The 12,711-nt window shown below is 41.8% G+C and overlaps 1 protein-coding gene across 1 annotated transcript; it reads right to left on the bottom strand.

Moving 5' to 3' along the window:
* Positions 1-461: 461 nt before the first annotated feature.
* Positions 462-10,029, bottom strand: scyl1 (SCY1-like, kinase-like 1). The gene is made up of 18 exons (XM_020595924.1): positions 9,758-10,029; positions 8,901-9,041; positions 7,439-7,561; positions 7,087-7,313; positions 6,806-6,896; positions 6,348-6,503; positions 5,848-6,006; positions 5,576-5,683; positions 5,277-5,390; positions 5,005-5,160; positions 4,699-4,887; positions 4,392-4,467; positions 3,977-4,174; positions 3,691-3,839; positions 3,478-3,564; positions 2,728-3,048; positions 2,297-2,375; positions 462-1,387 (listed from the first exon to the last, which is right to left on the bottom strand). The coding sequence occupies exons 1-18, from the start codon at positions 9,863-9,865 to the stop codon at positions 1,263-1,265; spliced, it is 2,607 nt and encodes an 868-aa protein (XP_020451580.1). The 5' UTR covers positions 9,866-10,029; the 3' UTR covers positions 462-1,262.
* Positions 10,030-12,711: the final 2,682 nt, after the last annotated feature.

Below are 12,711 nucleotides of genomic sequence, written 5' to 3'. Positions count from 1 at the left end.
GCTGGTTTATTCAAAAAGTCACAGGCAAGAATCCACACTTCCAGTCCAGAGATCTTCCAACCCCCAGCCTGCCAAAGCAGCCCGGAAGCAGAAAGACCCCGAACCACGCATTGCTATACATTATTAATCATTTCTGGGCTGTCGAACCGTGACGTCACCTGATATGCCAGCTTGGCAGCTGAGCAGAGCAGTAGACAAAACATGAAGAAAATAATGTGTGTGGCTGTTGTTTTCGTGGTGTGTATCTAAAACAATTTGACATAACATTACACATTAAGACAAATATTATGGTTACTTTTACCGTCATAATAACATTTGTCCCTGACTTGAGCCTTTCTCTGCTTTTTAACTAACCTTGCATTTAACAGCCTGAGGAAGACATCCTGGCTGCACTAACATCTTCTAATACAACAGATCTCTAATCCATATTTATCTAACTAAGAAATTACCTAACAACAGCTTCAAATTAATGTCCTTGTGCGGCTGAGCTGCTCCACTATGAGTTTCTCATTTATAGATTTGAAATATTGGTTCTCAGGCCAGTTTAGTAGAATACAGTGTTGTATTTATGTGCAAAGTAACCCCACATGTAATTTCTTGCCATGGAACCTTTTGTTAGACCACACAAATACACAAGTGCATGCATGGATTGATTTTAGGTAAATCTACAAGTAAGTGACAGCTGAACTGAAACAGTCATATCCACTGTGTGTGTGTACACCAAAATCATGTTTGATTCTGAAATACCTTCTGTTATATATACTCTTTCTCCATTAAAAAAAAAATCATTTCTTCATGTCATTTTAAAACACTGCACCATTTATATACATCTTTACAACTGCAAGTTTATGAGCTATGAATAAAAAAAAAAAAACAACAACCATCAGGATATTTTGTCTAATCAGCTCAGGCCTCTGCTGCGGGGAGCGCAGCTCTGTGCCGCTTTATGTCTTTGGGTTTTCTGTTCCACTCCTGTGTCCCCTCATTTCTTCCATCCACAACGATTCATTCATAAAGTCCTGGACTGTGGCTTTTTCATTTAAAGGCTGAAAGTCGTGGACTGAGCAGAAGAACATTTTCCTCTGCTTAACCAACAAGCCACCCCCATTCTAGCAACTGTTCACAGTATTTTTTTTCCACCATTAACACTTCTCTGGTCCTTTACTTGTGGAATGTCAGACCTCTATCTGTTGCTCTGGGTCCAGTCACTGTGGTTCCTCCCTCTCCATTCCCACCCTCATCTCTCTCTATTTGCATCCCTGTCAGTCCATCTTACGTGCGCCCAGTTTGAGAGGAGCTTTGGCAGCTTTGCGCTCTGCCCGTTTCGCCTCCAGCTCTTTCCTCCTCTCCTCCCGTTTTTTCTTGGACAGTTCAGCCTTGCTGAGACCTGGGCAGCAATAAAGACATACAGTTCAATGCACAGGCAGACACTAAGTTAACTAATGGTCATCTAAGAATATCTGAAGATTAGGCTATATTCATATTACAGGCTGTCATGAAAATGACATTATTAAGTATGTTTTAAACTGTGTTCTAATCAATACATTAACCAACACATGTTATACAAAGGATTTTAAACTTTCAGAACAGACCACAGGGACCTGTGAGACACTGCCTGTATGAACTGAAGGACATGTTTCATCTTTGTTTTAGTACTTTGTGTGTTGTTCAACCAAATGGCGCTCCAGACTTAAAGGAAGCCAGCTATAAACTGTTCCTGCCATAAACCCCCTTCAACTTCATTTTGTTGTTTTAAATCTACTTTACACATTGACTGACGCCTGGTCAGGGAGTTCCCTTTCTGTTATATATTGTGATGTTTAGACTAAGCTCATTCAGACAACTCTGTATGCTCATGCTGACTTGTCTCCTTGCTGCAAGTAAACCAATCTCTTATTGAAAGATTCCAGTGACTTCATTGCTTCTTTGTAAATTCTTTTGACACAGGCCCAATTTTTTTTGTTAGCGACAATCTTTTTTTGTGTTACTGGTTCACATTCATGTCTGTGACATGCATCCGACTCTCGTGTGAACACCACTGAGGTCATAAGCTGCCACATATGTGCAGACTTAACTGAACGTGAGCTATTGGTGTACAAGAATGACAACAAATCTCCCAATTTCAACAAAAGGTGCTCAGCTGCACTTGGCACAGACAGAAGCTTCTCCAGAAATCTCCAATGGGTTTGAAACACCCTTGTCACTCCACTGAACCCTGTCACCGCTTTTGCTCTCCTTGTTTATTTTTACCTCTATTTTTTCGTTTCTGATGAGGGAGCCCAGTTGGGAGACTTACCCTGGTTTCCATCCAGTGACTCCCAGCTCTCCTCGGTTCCCCAGTCTCCCATTGCTTCGCCTCCCCAGACATCTCCTGCCTGACGAGAAAACACAAGAACACACAACTACAATAAACTCCTTGTACTGTAAAGACTACCTCCCTCACCTCACACCTAATCTTTAATGTTTTAGCAACCACTTGCCTTTTCTTAAGGTGCCAATTGATGACACTATCACCTCCTCCTACATCCACCTACCTCCATTTTGTAAATCTGATGGTAACCTAACGGCTTGGAACTGTTTAAATCTGCACAAACAAATCATGAAGGATGAAGCATATTACCCATATTAATTAAAAGGTTTAGTTGTCATGTGGTACACACACCCTACACTTTCAGGATTCACAACCTTTGACAATCTGCTTCTTTCAAATCCAATCAACGTCCTCACCATAGATACAGCAGAACTGGCTGTGTTTCTTTGGGATACACTGGCGAACAGTTCATTCTGACTGGCCCCCTTCGCCGTGCTTCCGCTTTCCCAGTTGTACTCGCTGGTTAATCGCACCCCTTCGGGCAGGGGGAGTGTCTTCTTGACAGAGGCTGTGTCCGACTCCTCCTCTCCCCAGTCGTTGCCCCAGCCATCCTCGCCGGCAGAGCTCTGACCCTGGCCTTCTTTCTCATTGGACCAGCTGTCGTCAGCGTCCCAGCCTGAGCTGCTCCAGTCAGAGCTCTGCTTTTTCACCGCTATGGAGGACGACGACCGGCCCACCTAGATATTAGGGCGATAATATGAGACTGAAATGAAGATGAATGAAAACCAGATGAATCCCCTGTCCCACTGATCACATGTTCTCAATTTATGAATGACATCTGGATGGATTCATGAAGTTTACCCGATTGCAGTCTAAGCACAAAGCACCTTTAATAAAGCAAGTACAACTGAGCAACATTGTGAAATGAGATCCCAAATTTTTAAAAAGTGTAGAAAATTCCTTTTGTTTTCAAAACTATACATGTTACACAGGAACCCTTTCAGTGAGTACTGAAGCCTACACAACATAGTAGTAGAAATAATGGTATTAGGACTTTTCTAATTTTCACTGACAGTGCCAATAACATCAGTAGTGTTAGCAGCGTTAACAGTAATATTATAAGCACTGAAGGCATTACAGTTTAACTGAAATGAAAGGGCTCTTACTCTGTCACTGGCCTTCTTTTTGGATGATGCCATTCCTGACCAGTCAGTGTTCCAGTCATCCGTCTCTGTGTGAGCCTTGTCTGGCTCCTTTCAGGAAAAGGCATTAATTATGAGACTTGACATTACAATTATGAATCCTTATTAAACTAACAAACATGTGTCTCATTTATAGCCAATAATATTGTCATACAGTCCAAAGTGGTGAAAACCTACCTCCAAACTTCCCCAGTCCTCCTCGTCATCCCAGCGGTCTCCAACTGGCTCATCATCATTGTCCGTCACTTCAAGAGGCTGTGATGGGTTGGCGCGACTAGAGGCACCATGGTGAGTCAGGGAGGCTTGTGGAGTTTTATCTTCAGAACCTGTGATAGGGAAAAAAAATACAAGGTTTCAGACATCCCATCTTGGGATTCATAGGATATGACACCTGGATTTGAATTTCAGACCAAAGTGAAAACATTGTTTTGTCCATGACATGAATCCAATCTGATAACCCTACCAGGTGCAGGTGTTGCATCGGTGGCACTAGTAGAACTCGCAGAGTTGGAAGGCCCGCTGCCCTCAGCTGCTGCACCCCCCTCTGTCCCTGGAGCGTTGCGAATCAGCTTAGAAGTTAGGGAGGACACGCCAGTCACAGCCCAGCCAGCCCAGCTGGAAGAGGCACCTGCAGGCTGTGCGGATGCTGCCACATCCTTTTCTGTAGGATGGACAGGAGAGAGAATTCTAAGTTTTTATTTTCAGACTTTCAGAAATTTAACAGCATCTGCTCTACTTGAGCCAGCTGAAGAAGTATTTTTCTTTTCTCTCAACATTGAGCAAGATATGTAAACAAATATGTAACATATAAAACTGGTTTCCTGACTGAGACATGACTGTCGAGGAGAGACTTTGCTCATCGGTGGTGTGTTACATGCCTATATCAGCCAGCTTGGTGGGGTCTTCTGAAACAGTCTCAAGTTTGGAAAGGAAACTCTTGATAGCTTTGAATGCCTGACAAAGAGAAAGATAGAGGAGCACATGCTGAACAGAACATACACTAGCATCAGTGATGACAACAACAACAAAAAAAGATCTACCCTGTACAGAGGTTAAATGTTATTATTTTGGATCCAGTCCAATTTCTTAGCTGATAAATAGTCAAAATACTCCTGAGGTAGTTACATTGAATACTGAGAAATTACACGCACCATGTACTCATAAATCTTTATCAGTTGTTTGTACCTGGTCTCTGACACTCTTATCGGGGTCGACAGTAATGGCACAGAGGGTGGGCAGGATGCGGGCAGCGATCTCCATCACACTGTAGTAGTTGTGTGTTGCGGCAAAGCCCAAGACACCAGCGGAACGTGAAGCTGGGAAGGGGTCTTTAGTGGCTCGTGAGAAGGCAGAAATCAGAACACGCTGTCGAGTCTGTGAAAAGATGGATAACCAGATTCTTCCATTCAAACATTCTTTACTGAACTTTGGTTTAAGCTTGCCTTAAAATAAATGGATGAAGTGTTACACAGTAGTGTGGCTGTGCTTTACCCCTGCATTGAGGTAGGAGGCTATCTTTCCCAGGCAGACAGTGGTGTTGCACCGGATCGGGCCTTGTTCGTCTCTGGCCTGCAGCCGGGCAAAGTGACGCATCAGCTCCTGGTTCAGGTTGGTCTCATTCAGCTTGGGAGCCAGTAGCAACATAGACTGGAGGGGAATGGGGACAACAGAGAAGGGTTATAGCTAAAACAAGCTGTAAACATCCATCAGTAATATGTAATAACACCTCCTGGTTTGTGGTGATGTTTAAGGGCACAATCTACCTTAACAGTCTGTTCTCTGATAGCAGGGTTGGTGTCTGTGAAGCCATGAACAACATGAGGGAAAATCTGGGAGTTGACCGCTGGCTCATTCAGATACTGAATGAACTGCTCCATCTAAGACAGAGAGAGACAGAAGAAACAATGTAAAATTGAACTGATGTTTTTCTTTCCTGGTACTAAAGTAGCTGCTGCAAAACATGGTGCTGGAGGAAAATTTAAATTAAATTAAAATACAACTAATATGCCCACTGAATCACTGAAGGAGATTCTCCATAGCCAGGTGAACTAGGCTTACATACCTGCTGCAGAAGTCGTATCCTCATGGCTCGGTCTGTGGAGGAAAACATCTTCACGATAACAGGGATGATCTTCGTTTGGTACTCCTCTGCAGACAGGAACTTCCCAACCTGGCACACAGACAGAAGCAGATGACATCAGCACTGAGGTATTAACACCAGAAAAACCATGTCTTACCTCGACTTTGTTTTGAAAATAGTTTTGTTTTTATTAGGAAAATGATGATCTGATATTTAATGACATGTGAAAGTTTCCATGGGCTGTAAGGACCTACCTTGAAGAGTGGTGTGAGGACAACAGCACCTGCATTGCCAAACTCAAATGCAGTGAGCAGCTGAGGCAGGACCTTGTGTTTACAGAAGTCTTCTGGGAAGGAGTCCAGATTGTCACTCAGATCCTGGAAGAACTGCTGCTTCTCAGCTGGCTCCTTGATCTAGAGAGGGCCATTTTATGGATAGTTTAAATTGTAGTTATTATATAATATATTATACACTATAATATTTTCTATGCTGCACCATTAAGACTTGAGTTTCACAGTTAAAAAAGTGTCTCAACAACCATGAACAGAATAAATACTAGAGACTGTAGTACAGTATAGTTTCCAATGCTGTGAGACAGCAAATTAAACCATCTACACCCAAAATTCTTCAACAAAAATGCATCAATCTCTATCTTGATACTTAAAACTTAAGGCTGTGACCAGTAGCAGGAACTGACTGTGGCTCTAACATAAACACCATAGTTAGATGCCACTGTGTCTACGAGTCTGTGTACCTGGATCTCCTCCAGGAAAAGGTTGCTTTCCACAAAGCTGTTGTTGAGGAATCCCCCAGGGGCTCTACATTTCTGGAGAAAGCGGGCTGGGTTTGGCCGAGCCCGAGAGTTGGCACCCACCAACTCACAGTAATGAGGGACCAGGGACTTCGGGATCTGTGAGCACAGGGGGGATGAGAGAGAGAAAATAAGTGTGAAGAAGGCGTCCCCACGTCTCAAACAAATATTTGGATGTCAGTGGACCTATGAAGTATAATTGCTTGAAGGCAACTTAGCAAAAATACAAGTATCTAATTTACAGCCCCTGTATATATGCCCCCTTGCATACTTCTATTTTCAGTTATTCCCCATTTTTAGCTAATGTTAAATAACAGTGGTTCCTCTGACATCGCCACACATGAAATCCAACATCGTGGAATCAATGGTAATTACGCAAAGGAACAATGGAGAATACAAACCTTTCCCAGTGAACGGAGGGAGGAAGTGCGAGGTAACGGCCCATTGAACACTTCCCAGATCAGGCAGCCTAGTCTCCACACCTCCCCTGCCCTGTAACAAAGTAGGCAATAGCCAGGGCCAGGTTTAATATGATCTCACCATCACTTTATATATTCCAGTCTGTCATTTCTGCACTTTCTGTAGATATTCTTAAAGCTGCTCCTCTTCACTCCCTGTATAACTTCCTGTTATTATTCTGACTAGCTTTTCTCAGTTTGTGTTCTTTACATCCTTTTCTTACCATGTCTCTCCACTGCTGCTGGATATCTCTGGTGGGTCATATTTCTCCATGTCTGGGTAAACAGCCTTTGGGGCAGGGAGTGACACCCCAGTTGGGTCACCCTCCTCAGGGGTCACATGATCAAGGGCTCCTAGCTTCCACTCTCCAGCTCGATCCACAAAAACAGCCCATACGCCCAAGTTGTTATGGAGCAGGTGGCAGTCGTTGATCAGAAAACTCAGTGCTTTCTGTAGGGGGAGGCAAACAGCACAAATAAACAGCTAGACGGCAAGAGAAGGTATACCAAGAATAGCTGATACAAATGGCAAATTTAAGGCACCCAGGAACTTCTCAGATACTGTCTGGCCCTTACCACTATCTGATGCAATCCCCATGAGATCTCCAGTTCCCCAGATCCACCTCTCTCTGCCTGGGCCTTCAGGTGGACTGCCAGAGGGGTCACCTGCTCAGTCACCAGGTACAGGCTCTTCTCAGTCTGTAACGACCAGAATATTTGGGCTATTACTCTTCTGTTAATTCTCCATTTACATGACTTAACAGTATTTCAAAGTAAACAGTATAGTTTGATCACAGATTTCTATTATAAAGCAACAAAAGTGAATACTAAACTATTACCAGGACTACTCAGCTAAAGCAAGTGAAAAGACAATACAGCTTGGTACAAACTAATTTAAAGGGGCTTTACAGTAAGAAAAAAAATAGAGTGCAATGAGTTGGACAACTTCCCAGTTGTTGCTCAGTTTCAGTGTGATCAGGGGTAGGCATCAGCAGATTTGTGAACATGCAACCAAAACACACAAAGGGGGAGACAATTAATGCACAAGGCTTTGCTAGCAGTCACCTATTACATTGCTTGATAGTGTTAAAGATGCTCCAATTAAACATGTATAATAGTACACTAATAGTACAGCACAAATTGATTAATAGTTGAGGTATTATAAACTACTGTACAATCTAATTTAATCTATGATCTAACTCACAGAACACACACCTCCACCAAGGCAGCTCAGTTTCCCCATTATACCATTAAACCTAAAATCAATATTATCATGATAGTTTGATCCTCGTAATATGATTCCTTGACCATGAAAACCTATTGCTGGCATTTGGAATCACACTGACATCATTATTAGTTTGAAAGCTATTCAAGAAAAACCATATTTCAGTAATGGTGACTTTCTTCGAGATGTAGCCATTAACCCTCTACTGGATCAGCAGAGTTTCATCTACAGTTGGATGTTAGTTGCAAGTCTGTAGCGTTATTTCTTGTCTCACACTTGTAGGTTTTCCATGAGTCTTATTGGCCCCATCTCACAATAATTAAGAATCCTTTAAAAAATTCTTGGATTCAGATGATGATCCAGATCAGCATCAAAATTTCATAAAACAACCATGGGCCATACCCTGTCTCACTAAAGAATTTAACAAAAAACTACTCATTACTTTTTGAGTTATGCTGTGAACAACCAACCAACAAACACTGGTAAAAACATAACCTCATTGGCACAGGAAATTATATTCTTGATATGCACAAAAACTGAGAAAACTTTACATTTTGGTGACATTATACAGCACAATACTGAAAATGACTACCATATAATAAAATCCTACAATGGTATATTCACACTGACCTCTGTCTGCAAGTAATCATGCAAAACAAAGCAGATCAGATTGTGGAGATGAGACAATGTCAAAAGAAAGCTACCGAACATTTCACTAAAAAGGCTCAAAGATGTTTTCCTCTCAGCGTTATAGGCAATGGCAGTTTACTAAACTAATGACAGTGGGTGCAAATTAACTCACAAAACATATACCTCTAGTCCATCAACATAGGCCAGGATGTTAGGGTGACGCAGGGTCTTCATACGCTTGAAGGCAGCCTTGGCCAGCTGTGTCTGCTGTTCTGATCCCTGTGCGACCTCGTACACAAACACAGACACCGACTCTCCACTGGTCTGAGGAGACAGGTTCAGATTAAATCACTCACTCACCTAAATGACATGTATGACTTAAATTACTACTACAACAACATCTATGCTTTGTAGCTGAATCAAACAGCAGTTGTAAAATCAAATACAATCCTATGATAATAACACGTCATTTCAGAGAAGAAGTAAGAAAAAGTTAAAATGAATATCACTAAGGATAAGGAAAACAGGAAGCAACTGTTTGCCATAATGTGACCATGCACTGAAGAGGACGACACTAACAGTCTAGATTCAGCTTGTGTACGTTAATAATAAAGACTGTGGGTTGTGTGAGGTGCTGTCAGCAATGAGGAGCGAAACCTTTATTAATGTGATTAAGCATTGACGTAAAAACGATTCGAAGAACCGCTAATATTTGTTAACTTGGCTAAAACAGGGTGACGTGGCGAGAAATACGTGTCTGTCTCTCGGAGTAAACAAAGCGTTAGCGAGAACTAACGATACAACCAGAACATTTAAATCAACGATGACGTTTAATCGGCGAGAAAGATCAAAAATAATCTGACAAGCATGATATGTAACCACCTCAATATATCACCGAACAGCGCGTCTAAAGGCTGGATGAAAGTGTTAATGTTAGCTGGACGGATAGCTGATAGACAGGCCGGCCTCCATAGCGAAGCGAGCTAAGTCAATGCTAACCGTTAGCGGAGAATCGATCAGTAGTAGTCTGCCTCTTTTACCTTTCGTTTTCCCCGATGTAGAGTCCATATTCCACACTTTTCTTGGGTGTCTGGCAGAATTTCATAAGCAAAGTCTTTGACTGGATCCCTGGCAAAAAAGGACCACATCTCCTCTTTCTTCCACACCTCATCAAACACACACACACAGAGAGCACTAGATCGAATGCTAAGATAGGTTACCTCATAATAGAGCCATTGCTAACGACGGGCACGGATGTAAAATGGCTCCGTGGGAACTTTGTTTCTGCGAATTGGTTCCACAATAGGTTGGTATCAGTCAACCTACATTATTCGGATTCATCGACAATAGCACAAGAACTGAATTTATATCACACTTAATCTAGACAAACCGTCTAGTTAGTCAAAATCTGAATTTTTTTTAAAGCACTTTTTGGTGAGCCACAACATGACCTTGACGAAAAACCCACAAATATTTCTTTTGGAAACAGAATTCGTCTTTGTAGCAATTAATAGCTGTATTTCTGCACACAAACCCTTGCCCACCACATGGAAGTTTAAGTCACTATTAATAAAGAATGACAGGCATTTTAGATTTTGAGATGAATTACCAACATGGTCAGATGGTTTGTGGTAATTAAATTTTCCTTGGACAGTTCCCCTAAAGTAGAACATAAACTGAAGTTATCAGGGTTCTAAATAAGGGTTTAAGAAAATAGACACTAGTATTTTCCAATACTGTATTGATTTTCAAAAACACTCGATTTTTAAATAGCTCACATCCCAAATAGTGCTATGTTGCTGGAAGTTACAGGGACTGAAATGCAAATCCCTGTTCTGATTGCATAAAAATAATTTAGATTTTATGCATAAAGTGCTGCTTAAGTTTCCTAAAAATTTCAAAAAAATAGCAATATACTGCCTTGCTTACAGTACTGCAATATATCAAACAGTAACCCCTGTATGACACAGATCACATCACCTACTTCTTGCCAATACACAGCCCTACTTCTAAGATATTCTATTACCTAAATTTAAACATAATTCCTGCAAAATCAAATTACCATAAATGGTATGATTTTTTTTTTCCAGTCCAGTGCTCTTTGAATGGTTAATCCTGGATGTGACACGTTTACATTTGTGGCCATGTGCACTGAAGTAGTTTTGGTGGCTTAGAGTATATTTAGTGTATACAATTTATCACACCAGTGCAGCAGACAAGTTACTGCTCTGAACTCACCTTCTCAGTTGACAAGGATAATACAAGGCTTCATAAGACCATATTAATAGGGTAACATGTTTGCATCCACTGATTCTTAAACCACAGGGCCCCCATAGAACAGAGAATTACACAACCATTTAACTAGATAAATTTATTGACATGCATAGTACATTTGTCAGCACATTCCAAAAGTATAGCAATAATTCAAAGTAATATAATTAAGCATGGGCAGCACAGCTGTTGAAGGCTCCAAGGTTTGAGCTTGGGCTGACCCACCGCCTTTGTGTGGAGTTTGCATGTTCTCCCTGTGCCTGCGTGGCTTCCTCCCATAGGAGCAAGTGTGGTGGTTTGTCTACATGTCAGCCCTGTGAAAGATCGCCGACCAGACCACAGTGCACCTGCCTCTTGCCTAATGTCAGCTGGGATTGGCTGCAGATACCCTGCAACCCTATTTGGGAATAAGCAGTATAGATAATTAAGCATCATCAAACTTTGGACGCAGATTACTACAATAATACAATATAAAAGACCATCATGCTACATAATATATCTGCAGTGTTTTAAAAGCAAATACAGCACTTCCATATGCCAAATTTGCTGGCCTCTGAAGGCTGATACAATTTCTCACATTTTAACCGAAACAGAAAGGAAGGGGGGTGTATGGCCTTATAAGTTGTCATTTAATATGGTGTGTGCGAAGGATTCCATGTTATGACCCGAATGACCAACGAGATATCCATCCAAGGCATTTGGGAGCCATCTGGCGAGTTGGGTTGCACATCCATGGTCCAAAGTTGGTTCAACGAATACATACAAAAACATCACTTTTTTTGGAGAGAATACACTGAAATGAGGCCACAAACTGAAAATACATTTAGAAACCATATCTGGATGGGCTAATCAAGCTCTGGCAGCACCACCCCTGTATGTGTCATGATCTACAGCAACAGAAATACTGAGTGAAATGGTTCAAGTAACAATTTTGGTTGACCCAAACTTTACTGGAGTTGTCACTGAACACACTAGGTTTGGTTTAAACACAGTTTGAGGAGTTAAGTAATGGCTTCTGGCCATGCAGGTGGTCCAATTTAAACGTGTAGTGTGAGTTATCATATACAGAGTCTGCTTTAATGTCCTGTCTTAGTGGCAGATATGCCATTCACAGCTTTAGTCAACCTCCAGGTTTTATATACACAGTACCTACATGCATTAAATGCAATGTGAAAATCTCAGAGGCTATCAGCATCTGTAAGGATGAAATGGGACACGGACCAAAACTTCTTTATTCTTTGGCTAACCTTGGATCAATGTTCCACAAACAGCAAATTAAAAAAGCAAGACACCGCAGGGAATTGAACCCTGTCCTGACAGAGTCAGGAGTGCCACCACCGGAGTCTTTTGCTTTTTTGTTGTTGCTGTAAAGCGGGAAAAAGCAAAACCTGGAGGAACAAACCAGGTGGTCTGTTCCTCCAGGAAAAACAAAACCCTTCCAACACCTGGTTACGTTATCTGCACCGCATGAGGATTTCTCTTGGTCACAAGCCTGAAACTAGAAGACAGACAACTGGTTCCCCTGTTCCCCGCCATTCCCCACAATGACCGCGTTGTATTGGTTGATTCCATGATATCCTTTTCCATATTAACAAAACTACAATACCGGCATCCCTGGTGATGCTCAAAAGCTGTTCTCCCTTTGCAACTCAGCAGGACACAGGTCAAAAACAGTGAAGGCTTTCTTGCCCAGTCTACAGCTGCAATGAAAGACAGAGACATT

This window comes from Monopterus albus, unplaced genomic scaffold (assembly GCF_001952655.1).
Source record: "Monopterus albus unplaced genomic scaffold, M_albus_1.0 scaffold2.1, whole genome shotgun sequence".
Classification (NCBI taxonomy): Eukaryota; Metazoa; Chordata; class Actinopteri; order Synbranchiformes; family Synbranchidae; genus Monopterus; species Monopterus albus.
Note: the sequence above shows the minus strand (reverse complement) of the source record. Positions and strands in the feature narration are given on the sequence as shown.